The sequence below is a fragment of the Penaeus vannamei genome, chromosome 38, assembly GCF_042767895.1.
Source record: "Penaeus vannamei isolate JL-2024 chromosome 38, ASM4276789v1, whole genome shotgun sequence".
NCBI classification, from domain to species: Eukaryota; Metazoa; Arthropoda; class Malacostraca; order Decapoda; family Penaeidae; genus Penaeus; species Penaeus vannamei.
Genome location: NC_091586.1, coordinates 374,653 through 389,652, shown reverse-complemented (window position 1 = coordinate 389,652; position 15,000 = coordinate 374,653). Strand labels below are relative to the sequence as shown.

The following is a 15,000-nucleotide window of genomic DNA, read 5'->3' as shown; positions in this document are numbered from 1 at the left end:
GAGATACTTAATAAAGGACCAGCCCCCAGGAAATGATTTATAGAGATACTTGATAAAGGACCAGCCCCCAGGAAATGATTTATAGAGATACTTGATAAAGGACCAGCCCCCAGGAAATGATTCATAGAGATACTTGATAAAGGACCAGCCCCCAGGAAATGATTTATAGAGATACTTGATAAAGGACCAGCCCCCAGGAAATGATTCATAGAGATACTTGATAAAGGACCAGCCCCCAGGAAATGATTTATAGAGATACTTGATAAAGGACCAGCCCCCAGGAAATGATTTATAGAGATACTTGATAAAGGACCAGCCCCCAGGAAATGATTTATAGAGATACTTAATAAAGGACCAGCCCCCAGGAAATGATTTATAGAGATACTTGATAAAGGACCAGCCCCCAGGAAATGATTTATAGAGATACTTAATAAAGGACCAGCCCCCAGGAAATGATTTATAGAGATACTTGATAAAGGACCAGCCCCCAGGAAATGATTCATAGAGATACTTGATAAAGGACCAGCCCCCAGGAAATGATTTATAGAGATACTTGATAAAGGACCAGCCCCCAGGAAATGATTTATAGAGATACTTGATAAAGGACCAGCCCCCAGGAAATGATTTATAGAGATACTTGATAAAGGACCAGCCCCCAGGAAATGATTTATAGAGATACTTAATAAAGGACCAGCCCCCAGGAAATGATTCATAGAGATACTTGATAAAGGACCAGCCCCCAGGAAATGATTTATAGAGATACTTAATAAAGGACCAGCCCCCAGGAAATGATTTATAGAGATACTTGATAAAGGACCAGCCCCCAGGAAATGATTTATAGAGATACTTAATAAAGGACCAGCCCCCAGGAAATGATTCATAGAGATACTTGATAAAGGACCAGCCCCCAGGAAATGATTCATAGAGATACTTAATAAAGGACCAGCCCCCAGGAAATGATTCATAGAGATACTTGATAAAGGACCAGCCCCCAGGAAATGATTTATAGAGATACTTAATAAAGGACCAGCCCCCAGGAAATGATTCATAGAGATACTTGATAAAGGACCAGCCCCCAGGAAATGATTTATAGAGATACTTAATAAAGGACCAGCCCCCAGGAAATGATTCATAGAGATACTTAATAAAGGACCAGCCCCCAGGAAATGATTTATAGAGATACTTAATAAAGGACCAGCCCCCAGGAAATGATTTATAGAGATACTTGATAAAGGACCAGCCCCCAGGAAATGATTTATAGAGATACTTAATAAAGGACCAGCCCCCAGGAAATGATTTATAGAGATACTTGATAAAGGACCAGCCCCCAGGAAATGATTTATAGAGATACTTGATAAAGGACCAGCCCCCAGGAAATGATTTATAGAGATACTTGATAAAGGACCAGCCCCCAGGAAATGATTTATAGAGATACTTGATAAAGGACCAGCCCCCAGGAAATGATTTATAGAGATACTTGATAAAGGACCAGCCCCCAGGAAATGATTTATAGAGATACTTGATAAAGGACCAGCCCCCAGGAAATGATTTATAGAGATACTTGATAAAGGACCAGCCCCCAGGAAATGATTTATAGAGATACTTGATAAAGGACCAGCCCCCAGGAAATGATTTATAGAGATACTTAATAAAGGACCAGCCCCCAGGAAATGATTCATAGAGATACTTAATAAAGGACCAGCCCCCAGGAAATGATTTATAGAGATACTTGATAAAGGACCAGCCCCCAGGAAATGATTTATAGAGATACTTGATAAAGGACCAGCCCCCAGGAAATGATTTATAGAGATACTTGATAAAGGACCAGCCCCCAGGAAATGATTTATAGAGATACTTGATAAAGGACCAGCCCCCAGGAAATGATTTATAGAGATACTTAATAAAGGACCAGCCCCCAGGAAATGATTTATAGAGATACTTGATAAAGGACCAGCCCCCAGGAAATGATTTATAGAGATACTTGATAAAGGACCAGCCCCCAGGAAATGATTTATAGAGATACTTGATAAAGGACCAGCCCCCAGGAAATGATTTATAGAGATACTTGATAAAGGACCAGCCCCCAGGAAATGATTTATAGAGATACTTGATAAAGGACCAGCCCCCAGGAAATGATTTATAGAGATACTTGATAAAGGACCAGCCCCCAGGAAATGATTTATAGAGATACTTGATAAAGGACCAGCCCCCAGGAAATGATTTATAGAGATACTTGATAAAGGACCAGCCCCCAGGAAATGATTTATAGAGATACTTGATAAAGGACCAGCCCCCAGGAAATGATTCATAGAGATACTTGATAAAGGACCAGCCCCCAGGAAATGATTTATAGAGATACTTGATAAAGGACCAGCCCCCAGGAAATGATTCATAGAGATACTTAATAAAGGACCAGCCCCCAGGAAATGATTTATAGAGATACTTGATAAAGGACCAGCCCCCAGGAAATGATTTATAGAGATACTTGATAAAGGACCAGCCCCCAGGAAATGATTTATAGAGATACTTGATAAAGGACCAGCCCCCAGGAAATGATTTATAGAGATACTTGATAAAGGACCAGCCCCCAGGAAATGATTTATAGAGATACTTGATAAAGGACCAGCCCCCAGGAAATGATTTATAGAGATACTTGATAAAGGACCAGCCCCCAGGAAATGATTTATAGAGATACTTAATAAAGGACCAGCCCCCAGGAAATGATTTATAGAGATACTTGATAAAGGACCAGCCCCCAGGAAATGATTTATAGAGATACTTGATAAAGGACCAGCCCCCAGGAAATGATTTATAGAGATACTTAATAAAGGACCAGCCCCCAGGAAATGATTTATAGAGATACTTGATAAAGGACCAGCCCCCAGGAAATGATTTATAGAGATACTTGATAAAGGACCAGCCCCCAGGAAATGATTCATAGAGATACTTGATAAAGGACCAGCCCCCAGGAAATGATTTATAGAGATACTTGATAAAGGACCAGCCCCCAGGAAATGATTTATAGAGATACTTGATAAAGGACCAGCCCCCAGGAAATGATTTATAGAGATACTTGATAAAGGACCAGCCCCCAGGAAATGATTTATAGAGATACTTGATAAAGGACCAGCCCCCAGGAAATGATTTATAGAGATACTTGATAAAGGACCAGCCCCCAGGAAATGATTTATAGAGATACTTGATAAAGGACCAGCCCCCAGGAAATGATTTATAGAGATACTTGATAAAGGACCAGCCCCCAGGAAATGATTTATAGAGATACTTGATAAAGGACCAGCCCCCAGGAAATGATTTATAGAGATACTTGATAAAGGACCAGCCCCCAGGAAATGATTTATAGAGATACTTAATAAAGGACCAGCCCCCAGGAAATGATTTATAGAGATACTTGATAAAGGACCAGCCCCCAGGAAATGATTTATAGAGATACTTAATAAAGGACCAGCCCCCAGGAAATGATTTATAGAGATACTTGATAAAGGACCAGCCCCCAGGAAATGATTTATAGAGATACTTGATAAAGGACCAGCCCCCAGGAAATGATTTATAGAGATACTTGATAAAGGACCAGCCCCCAGGAAATGATTTATAGAGATACTTGATAAAGGACCAGCCCCCAGGAAATGATTTATAGAGATACTTGATAAAGGACCAGCCCCCAGGAAATGATTTATAGAGATACTTGATAAAGGACCAGCCCCCAGGAAATGATTTATAGAGATACTTGATAAAGGACCAGCCCCCAGGAAATGATTTATAGAGATACTTGATAAAGGACCAGCCCCCAGGAAATGATTTATAGAGATACTTGATAAAGGACCAGCCCCCAGGAAATGATTCATAGAGATACTTGATAAAGGACCAGCCCCCAGGAAATGATTTATAGAGATACTTGATAAAGGACCAGCCCCCAGGAAATGATTTATAGAGATACTTGATAAAGGACCAGCCCCCAGGAAATGATTTATAGAGATACTTGATAAAGGACCAGCCCCCAGGAAATGATTTATAGAGATACTTGATAAAGGACCAGCCCCCAGGAAATGATTTATAGAGATACTTGATAAAGGACCAGCCCCCAGGAAATGATTTATAGAGATACTTGATAAAGGACCAGCCCCCAGGAAATGATTTATAGAGATACTTGATAAAGGACCAGCCCCCAGGAAATGATTTATAGAGATACTTGATAAAGGACCAGCCCCCAGGAAATGATTTATAGAGATACTTGATAAAGGACCAGCCCCCAGGAAATGATTTATAGAGATACTTGATAAAGGACCAGCCCCCAGGAAATGATTTATAGAGATACTTGATAAAGGACCAGCCCCCAGGAAATGATTTATAGAGATACTTGATAAAGGACCAGCCCCCAGGAAATGATTTATAGAGATACTTGATAAAGGACCAGCCCCCAGGAAATGATTTATAGAGATACTTGATAAAGGACCAGCCCCCAGGAAATGATTTATAGAGATACTTGATAAAGGACCAGCCCCCAGGAAATGATTTATAGAGATACTTGATAAAGGACCAGCCCCCAGGAAATGATTTATAGAGATACTTGATAAAGGACCAGCCCCCAGGAAATGATTTATAGAGATACTTGATAAAGGACCAGCCCCCAGGAAATGATTTATAGAGATACTTGATAAAGGACCAGCCCCCAGGAAATGATTTATAGAGATACTTGATAAAGGACCAGCCCCCAGGAAATGATTTATAGAGATACTTGATAAAGGACCAGCCCCCAGGAAATGATTTATAGAGATACTTGATAAAGGACCAGCCCCCAGGAAATGATTTATAGAGATACTTGATAAAGGACCAGCCCCCAGGAAATGATTTATAGAGATACTTGATAAAGGACCAGCCCCCAGGAAATGATTTATAGAGATACTTGATAAAGGACCAGCCCCCAGGAAATGATTTATAGAGATACTTGATAAAGGACCAGCCCCCAGGAAATGATTTATAGAGATACTTGATAAAGGACCAGCCCCCAGGAAATGATTTATAGAGATACTTGATAAAGGACCAGCCCCCAGGAAATGATTTATAGAGATACTTGATAAAGGACCAGCCCCCAGGAAATGATTTATAGAGATACTTGATAAAGGACCAGCCCCCAGGAAATGATTTATAGAGATACTTGATAAAGGACCAGCCCCCAGGAAATGATTTATAGAGATACTTGATAAAGGACCAGCCCCCAGGAAATGATTTATAGAGATACTTGATAAAGGACCAGCCCCCAGGAAATGATTTATAGAGATACTTGATAAAGGACCAGCCCCCAGGAAATGATTTATAGAGATACTTGATAAAGGACCAGCCCCCAGGAAATGATTTATAGAGATACTTGATAAAGGACCAGCCCCCAGGAAATGATTTATAGAGATACTTGATAAAGGACCAGCCCCCAGGAAATGATTTATAGAGATACTTGATAAAGGACCAGCCCCCAGGAAATGATTTATAGAGATACTTGATAAAGGACCAGCCCCCAGGAAATGATTTATAGAGATACTTGATAAAGGACCAGCCCCCAGGAAATGATTTATAGAGATACTTGATAAAGGACCAGCCCCCAGGAAATGATTCATAGAGATACTTGATAAAGGACCAGCCCCCAGGAAATGATTTATAGAGATACTTGATAAAGGACCAGCCCCCAGGAAATGATTTATAGAGATACTTAATAAAGGACCAGCCCCCAGGAAATGATTTATAGAGATACTTGATAAAGGACCAGCCCCCAGGAAATGATTTATAGAGATACTTGATAAAGGACCAGCCCCCAGGAAATGATTTATAGAGATACTTGATAAAGGACCAGCCCCCAGGAAATGATTCATAGAGATACTTGATAAAGGACCAGCCCCCAGGAAATGATTTATAGAGATACTTGATAAAGGACCAGCCCCCAGGAAATGATTTATAGAGATACTTGATAAAGGACCAGCCCCCAGGAAATGATTTATAGAGATACTTGATAAAGGACCAGCCCCCAGGAAATGATTCATAGAGATACTTGATAAAGGACCAGCCCCCAGGAAATGATTTATAGAGATACTTGATAAAGGACCAGCCCCCAGGAAATGATTTATAGAGATACTTGATAAAGGACCAGCCCCCAGGAAATGATTTATAGAGATACTTGATAAAGGACCAGCCCCCAGGAAATGATTTATAGAGATACTTGATAAAGGACCAGCCCCCAGGAAATGATTTATAGAGATACTTGATAAAGGACCAGCCCCCAGGAAATGATTTATAGAGATACTTGATAAAGGACCAGCCCCCAGGAAATGATTTATAGAGATACTTGATAAAGGACCAGCCCCCAGGAAATGATTTATAGAGATACTTGATAAAGGACCAGCCCCCAGGAAATGATTTATAGAGATACTTGATAAAGGACCAGCCCCCAGGAAATGATTTATAGAGATACTTGATAAAGGACCAGCCCCCAGGAAATGATTTATAGAGATACTTGATAAAGGACCAGCCCCCAGGAAATGATTTATAGAGATACTTGATAAAGGACCAGCCCCCAGGAAATGATTTATAGAGATACTTAATAAAGGACCAGCCCCCAGGAAATGATTCATAGAGATACTTGATAAAGGACCAGCCCCCAGGAAATGATTCATAGAGATACTTAATAAAGGACCAGCCCCCAGGAAATGATTTATAGAGATACTTGATAAAGGACCAGCCCCCAGGAAATGATTTATAGAGATACTTGATAAAGGACCAGCCCCCAGGAAATGATTTATAGAGATACTTGATAAAGGACCAGCCCCCAGGAAATGATTCATAGAGATACTTGATAAAGGACCAGCCCCCAGGAAATGATTTATAGAGATACTTGATAAAGGACCAGCCCCCAGGAAATGGTTCATAGAGATACTTGATAAAGGACCAGCCCCTAGGAAATGATTTATAGAGATACTTAATAAAGGACCAGCCCCCAGGAAATGATTTATAGAGATACTTGATAAAGGACCAGCCCCCAGGAAATGGTTCATAGAGATACTTGATAAAGGACCAGCCCCCAGGAAATGATTTATAGAGATACTTGATAAAGGACCAGCCCCCAGGAAATGATTTATAGAGATACTTGATAAAGGACCAGCCCCCAGGAAATGATTTATAGAGATACTTGATAAAGGACCAGCCCCCAGGAAATGATTTATAGAGATACTTAATAAAGGACCAGCCCCCAGGAAATGATTCATAGAGATACTTAATAAAGGACCAGCCCCCAGGAAATGATTCATAGAGATACTTAATAAAGGACCAGCCCCCAGGGAATGATTTATAGAGATACTTAATAAAGGACCAGCCCCCAGGAAATGATTTATAGAGATACTTGATAAAGGACCAGCCCCCAGGAAATGATTTATAGAGATACTTGATAAAGGACCAGCCCCCAGGAAATGATTTATAGAGATACTTAATAAAGGACCAGCCCCCAGGAAATGATTTATAGAGATACTTGATAAAGGACCAGCCCCCAGGAAATGATTTATAGAGATACTTGATAAAGGACCAGCCCCCAGGAAATGATTTATAGAGATACTTGATAAAGGACCAGCCCCCAGGAAATGATTTATAGAGATACTTGATAAAGGACCAGCCCCCAGGAAATGATTTATAGAGATACTTGATAAAGGACCAGCCCCCAGGAAATGATTCATAGAGATACTTAATTAATAAAGGACCAGCCCCTAGGAAATGATTCATAGAGATACTTGATAAAGGACCAGCCCCCAGGAAATGATTTATAGAGATACTTAATTAATAAAGGACCAGCCCCCAGGAAATGATTCATAGAGATACTTGATAAAGGACCAGCCCCCAGGAAATGATTTATAGAGATACTTGATAAAGGACCAGCCCACAGGAAATGATTTATAGAGATACTTGATAAAGGACCAGCCCCTAGGAAATGATTTATAGAGATACTTGATAAAGGACCAGCCCACAGGAAATGATTTATAGAGATACTTAATAAAGGACCAGCCCCCAGGAAATGATTTATAGAGATACTTGATAAAGGACCAGCCCCTAGGAAATGATTTATAGAGATACTTGATAAAGGACCAGCCCCCAGGAAATGATTTATAGAGATACTTGATAAAGGACCAGCCCCCAGGAAATGATTTATAGAGATACTTGATAAAGGACCAGCCCACAGGAAATGATTTATAGAGATACTTGATAAAGGACCAGCCCCCAGGAAATGATTTATAGAGATACTTGATAAAGGACCAGCCCCCAGGAAATGATTCATAGAGATACTTGATAAAGGACCAGCCCCCAGGAAATGATTTATAGAGATACTTGATAAAGGACCAGCCCACAGGAAATGATTTATAGAGATACTTGATAAAGGACCAGCCCCCAGGAAATGATTTATAGAGATACTTGATAAAGGACCAGCCCACAGGAAATGATTTATAGAGATACTTGATAAAGGACCAGCCCCCAGGAAATGATTTATAGAGATACTTGATAAAGGACCAGCCCACAGGAAATGATTTATAGAGATACTTGATAAAGGACCAGCCCCTAGGAAATGATTTATAGAGATACTTGATAAAGGACCAGCCCCTAGGAAATGATTTATAGAGATACTTAATAAAGGACCAGCCCCCAGGAAATGATTTATAGAGATACTTGATAAAGGACCAGCCCCCAGGAAATGATTCATAGAGATACTTGATAAAGGACCAGCCCCTAGGAAATGATTTATAGAGATACTTGATAAAGGACCAGCCCCTAGGAAATGATTTATAGAGATACTTGATAAAGGACCAGCCCACAGGAAATGATTTATAGAGATACTTGATAAAGGACCAGCCCACAGGAAATGATTTATAGAGATACTTGATAAAGGACCAGCCCCTAGGAAATGATTTATAGAGATACTTGATAAAGGACCAGCCCCTAGGAAATGATTTATAGAGATACTTGATAAAGGACCAGCCCACAGGAAATGATTTATAGAGATACTTGATAAAGGACCAGCCCCCAGGAAATGATTTATAGAGATACTTGATAAAGGACCAGCCCCCAGGAAATGATTTATAGAGATACTTGATAAAGGACCAGCCCCCAGGAAATGATTTATAGAGATACTTAATAAAGGACCAGCCCCCAGGAAATGATTTATAGAGATACTTGATAAAGGACCAGCCCCCAGGAAATGGTTCATAGAGATACTTGATAAAGGACCAGCCCCCAGGAAATTATTTATAGAGATACTTAATAAAGGACCAGCCCCAGGAAATGATTTATAGAGATACTTAATAAAGGACCAGCCCCAGGAGATGATTTATAGAGATACTTGATAAAGGACCAGCCCCCAGGGAATGATTTATAGAGATACTTGATAAAGGACCAGCCCCCAGGAAATGATTCATAGAGATACTTGATAAAGGACCAGCCCCCAGGAAATGATTTATAGATACTTAATAAAGGACCAGCCCCCAGGAAATGATTCATAGAGATACTTAATAAAGGACCAGCCCCCAGGAAATGATTTATAGAGATACTTGATAAAGGACCAGCCCCCAGGAAATACTTTAGAGATACTTGATAAAGGACCAGCCCCCAGGAAATGATTTATAGAGATACTTGATAAAGGACCAGCCCCCAGGAAATGATTTACAAAGATACTTAATTAGTAAAGGACCAGCCCCCAGGAAATACTTTAGAGATACTTGATAAAGGACCAGCCCCCAGGAAATGATTTATAGAGATAATAAAGGACCAGCCCCTCATATGGTTCTTAGGCCCTACCTCTTTACGTATCCTAAACCTAGCAAACCCTCGCCTATTTTTTTCATAGATCCTCGGCTATTTTATCCCGGCGAAATATTGTTGGACAATTTGATCTTTCAATAGACAGCAAAAACGAAGAGAGTAAAAGTCAAGCATAAATACGTGTCATGAAACGCTGTTCGTTCGCGCGGGAATTGTTCGATTGCGTTGGAAGGACTTAAGCAGAATAGGTAATAATATTTTATTATGGTATATTTCTGGCAGGTATGACGCTGCTTTATTTATTAATCATTCCTTATATTAATCTGTTGGCTCTATGCATTCACCATAGCTGATGAGGTGTGCAAACATGCTAAGGAAGTCCAGCAATAAAGTACTGCATGTTTTATATGAATTGGTCGTCAGTTAAAACTAGTTATTAAACTTTCGGGGCCAACCTGTATCGTATTTGTTTAATGCTTAAACAAAGATTCGTGTGATTCGTGTTGATATAAAAAGCGAGGGTCACTTAACACTGCAATGGGGAAACATGACGATGTATTTTGAATTCACGTGTAACGGAAAAAACGTATTTTCTTCGATTGTTTAAACCTTGGCGCCGAATTACGCACAATAATACGCTATATTGGAAGGCAATTAATTCTTTCACCTCTTAATTAACCTCAACATTGATTCGAATGTTAGAATATTGACAAAGAAAAACTTTTCATATGCGTTCGGAGTTGCAAGACACTTCTTCGTCTTGAATAAGTTATCGTATTTACAAATGTCTCAAATGTTATATTCCCCTTGAATGCGAGCAAAACTAGTAATATAAAGTTAATAGTAATATAAATTAATATAGAATTGTTATTTATACTTTTAACATAAAAAATGGTCGGTTTCAGCTGCACATTTCAGCACAGATATTCAGGTCTAGAGAATATCCATATCCAGAGATTTCACAAATTCTTAATTTAAAAGATATTGTGGGATGCATTTGCTGAAGTAAACAATCCTTTACTAAGAAATGATTCTGAGGATTTTAGAATGAGGAAATTATGTTGGGAAATTATTTGCGTCTCATTATTTATTGAAAAATACAATCCACGGACACAGAATATTGATCTTTGTTTACGGACCTTTTTTTTTACAGTAAATGCGGCCGTTTGCTTAATTATGTTATTATTTGTTTATTCTTTTAGCTGGTATGCATGCTTGGTCACTCTTTTCACTCATTCATAGTTCTTTATGGGACCTTCTTTATTATTCTGCTTATAATTTCCTATATCATAACCAGTATTAAAATCTATAGAGTGTTCTATATATTATCTGTGTCGGATCTACAAAGATCGGAACAGCCCCCCTCCCCCTCTCTCTCCCCCTTCCCCCTCCCGTGCTCTTATAACTTTTATTTTGTTCCTGAAGCTGTAAATGCAAAACAAATCAGCATTTATCCACAAGCCGATTAAATCATCAAAGCTAGCAATTGGCTGACAGAATTATAGCTCTGAATGTATTTTATCGTCGTTCCCTGACGAATATGAACATGTGTTTTATATAGTTTACATCCTTTCTCTAATACATATATTTATATCATTTAGTAGTGGTAGTAATGCATGTTATTGTTGCTGGTATTATTAAAGCAGTTTTTGCTGTTTTGTTGTATAATTATAACTAATTCTGATAATTATTATCATCATTGTCATTATCATCATCATTACTATCATATATATAATAATTATTATGTTGGTGCTGTTATTATCATGATTATCCCCAGTACTGATAATTGTTTTCAAAATCAATATAAGTCATTATAACTTTGACTCCCAGCGAAAGACTTATGCTGACAAGGCATTATTCCCCATTAATCTTCAACAAAAAAATAAGAAAAGGTATGCCTACAATGGCGACAACACATTAAGGTTATTGCTTTTGACATAGTTGTGATTATTGCCGCGAGAGGGAAAGAAAAAAAAAGGAATGTCACCTAATTTCATTTTTTATGTATATTACAGGGTCTCCTTCTTTGTGACTTGGGGTATGTAGAAGTTAATAATTATCACGCACTTGGTATTAAATTAGGTAGAGAGAAAGGCGAAAGTTATTCTAACCGTGTATTATAAGCTGATTTTGCTTGTAGAACTTTTCTTTTGTAGCTCACGCATATGTTGCAGTTTTGAAACCCTGTTTTTAATATGAACCGCTTCCTTGTCAGGCTTTTAAAAAGTCTTAAAAGCGTGATATAAGGAAAAAAAAATGATCATTCCTCTCCATTAACGAACGTCAGGTTTGTCCAGGTCTGTGCATGAGACACTGTCCCTCCATTATATTCCATGGGTAAACACTGGATATATAATTTCTACGTGGAAGAGAAATTAATATTTCCCCTGATTCGTAAAAGAATACGAAAGAAAAAAAAAAACACTTATAACAATTGTCTTTATTTCTTTTAACACAGCAAGCAATGAAGTGTTTGAAGTCAGGGTCACCTCAGCACGAACACCGGGTCATGACGTCATCGCTGAACTGAAACATGGCGGCTAACTTATTGAAGAGTTTGATATATGCGACTTTATTTGTGAGGTAAATTTCTTTCTTTCTCTTTGCTTATTCTGCGACCTCGTGTAACAATATACACATCAAGGGATTGTTATTTTCATTTATTGTTGTGATTGCGAGTGAGTTAGCCACAAACGCAATTATTTTAATTATTTTAATAGTAATTTCTCGATGCAGGGGGGGGGGCTCAAAGGAAAAATAGGAATTTAATAAAATAGATAAATAAGTTAAATCGTACACACACACAACACACACACACACACACACACACACACACACACACACACACACACACACACACACACACACACACACACACACACACACACACACACATATTGTACATACATACAGTATATTTTCCCACTTTCTGCCACTTAGTACGACCACAATCTCCCATTTTTCCACTTTACAGTCTAGACTCAAGTTACCTAGTCATAAGCATGGAATATAGACCTTATCCCCGTGTCATTAATACCAATAAATAAATCCATTCGCAGCGCCACAGCCCACAACAGCACCCCAGAGATCCCGACAGAGGAATGGACGACCTACACAGGCCCCAATTACCGCAAGGAAGTCTTCCCCAAAAATGACACGTGTATGGCAACACTCGGTCTTCCAGCTGACCGAGTTGCTTATTTTTATTTTTATTTTTATTTTCTGGGTCTACGAAGGCTAGAAATTTTGCATGCGGTTCTATGATCTATGGGTTGTCTGACTTATTCACCTGTTTTACATTTTCGATTTGGTTTATTTCGATTATTATTATTATTTTCATTGTTGTTGTTGTTATTGTTGTTGTTGCTGCTGTTGTTATTATTGTGATAATTTTTATTATTATTATCATTTATATTATTATGGTTACTCAGTAGGAGTAGTGGTAGGAACATAATTATCATTGTTATTATGATAATTGATGATTTCATTATTATTATTATAATCATTATTATTATCATTATTATTATTCCTAAGTTTCTTTCAAACATAAAGCTTTTTTAAATTATTTATCCAAGCACATTATTTTTCGCCTCCGTCTATGCGAGTTTTATTTTGGTGAAATGAAAATAAATTGATATATTCCCCTCCGTTCGGTTTTTTAATTTCATGTTTCCGTCCTCCTCATAAAGCATGATAAATAACATTGTTCTGTAAACGTTCTTGAATAATGAAAAAGACTTCCATTAAAAGAACGTTGATTCCTTTCTTGCTCACAATTTCATGCTGTTACTCTCATTACTAAGTAGCTATTGTCTCATTTGCGATAAAGTTAACAAAGCGATTTTGGAGAAAGGCACACCTACAGATAACAAAGCACGAGAATAGAACGTATTGAGGAAAATGTAACGCTTCATAAAAAAGAGAGAGAAAGAAAAAGCGATCAGCTGTTTTTAGGAAGGGATTCGTACAGCAGAACCGAGGTAGTGTTGTTACTGCTGTGTTACTGGTACTACTAATTTACTGGTGTTTTACGTTATTAATAGTTGTGTTTTCGTCCATGCTCATTCTGCAGCTTCAAATATTGTTGATATTGCTAATGTTATGTTGTTGTTGCTATCACATCATCATTATTATTACTATTATTAGCGATTATTATTCTCATCACCGCTGTTATCAACGCTATTTCCATTTTCCATTCGTAGTGTCGCTATTTTTTATTATCATACATACTATAACCATCATTGCTGCAATTACCAAACAGTGTGTCAGTGTTAACAGGCTATTCATATTAAGAACTAAACCCTCGCATTTGCTGTTCTCTGAAGATATGCATAATCCAAGCTGTTTTTTATCAATGCCAAAAGGAATGGCTCTTATTACCCTTTTTGCATAAGTATATCATTTATTTAGCTGCAGGTTTTGTATTTCTTCTTCCTTTCTTTTTTCAGCCGAACCATTAGAAGTGGGAATTTCTGTCCTGGTGAGAAACTTGCCGAAAATCGATGAGGTTAATGGGGTGAGTATGTAACCCTTTACTTCCTAAAAGAACAAATTTGTCCACTTTAAAAGAAATGGTCCTTTCGGGTAAAATATCCTGAATTGGAGATTTGAAGACTTTTTAATCTAGTTATGTTGATGGTACTGGCATAGGCGGGAGATGGAAGGCATACTGTATTATTACAGTATGCCTTCCGTCTCTTGCCTATTCTCTGTTATTCATCTTTTGTTTTGTCTCGCTTTTTATGTGTTCTGTACTTCTCTTCTCCTCTCTGTTCTCTTTTCTTTCCTACTTTCCTCTTCTCCTCTTCTCTTCTCTTCTCGCTTCTCTCTCTTCTCGCTTCTCTCTCTTCTCGCTTTTCTCTCTTCTCGCTTCTCTCTCTTCTCGCTTCTCTCTTCTCTCTTCTCTCTCTCTCTCTCTCTCTCTCTCTCTCTCTCTCTATCTATCTATCTATCTCTCTCTCTCTCTCTCTCTCTCTCTCTCTCCTCTCTCTCTCTCTCTCTCTCTCTCTCCCTCCCTCTCCTCTCCCTCTCTCCCTCCCTTCTTCCCTCCCCTCCCCCTCCCCCTCCCCCTCCCCCTCCCTCCCTCCCTCCCTCCCTCCCTCCCTCCCTCCCTCTCCCTCCCTCTCTCTCTCTCTCTCTCTCTCTCTCTCTCTCTCTCTCTCCATCCCTCCCCCCCCCCTCTCTCTCTCTCTCCCTCTCTCC

At 38.8% G+C, this 15,000-nt stretch overlaps 1 protein-coding gene across 1 annotated transcript in view; it reads left to right on the top strand.

Moving 5' to 3' along the window:
- The window catches only part of LOC113809128 (glycine receptor subunit alpha-2-like), a 28,616-nt gene that overhangs the window by 6,527 nt on the left and 7,089 nt on the right, over positions 1-15,000 (top strand). The window contains exons 2-4 of the mRNA XM_070115861.1: positions 12,257-12,381; positions 12,858-12,958; positions 14,247-14,314. Of these exons, the coding sequence (XP_069971962.1) occupies positions 12,332-12,381; positions 12,858-12,958; positions 14,247-14,314 (219 nt within the window). The 5' untranslated portion in view covers positions 12,257-12,331. The remainder of the gene's footprint in view (positions 1-12,256; positions 12,382-12,857; positions 12,959-14,246; positions 14,315-15,000) is intronic.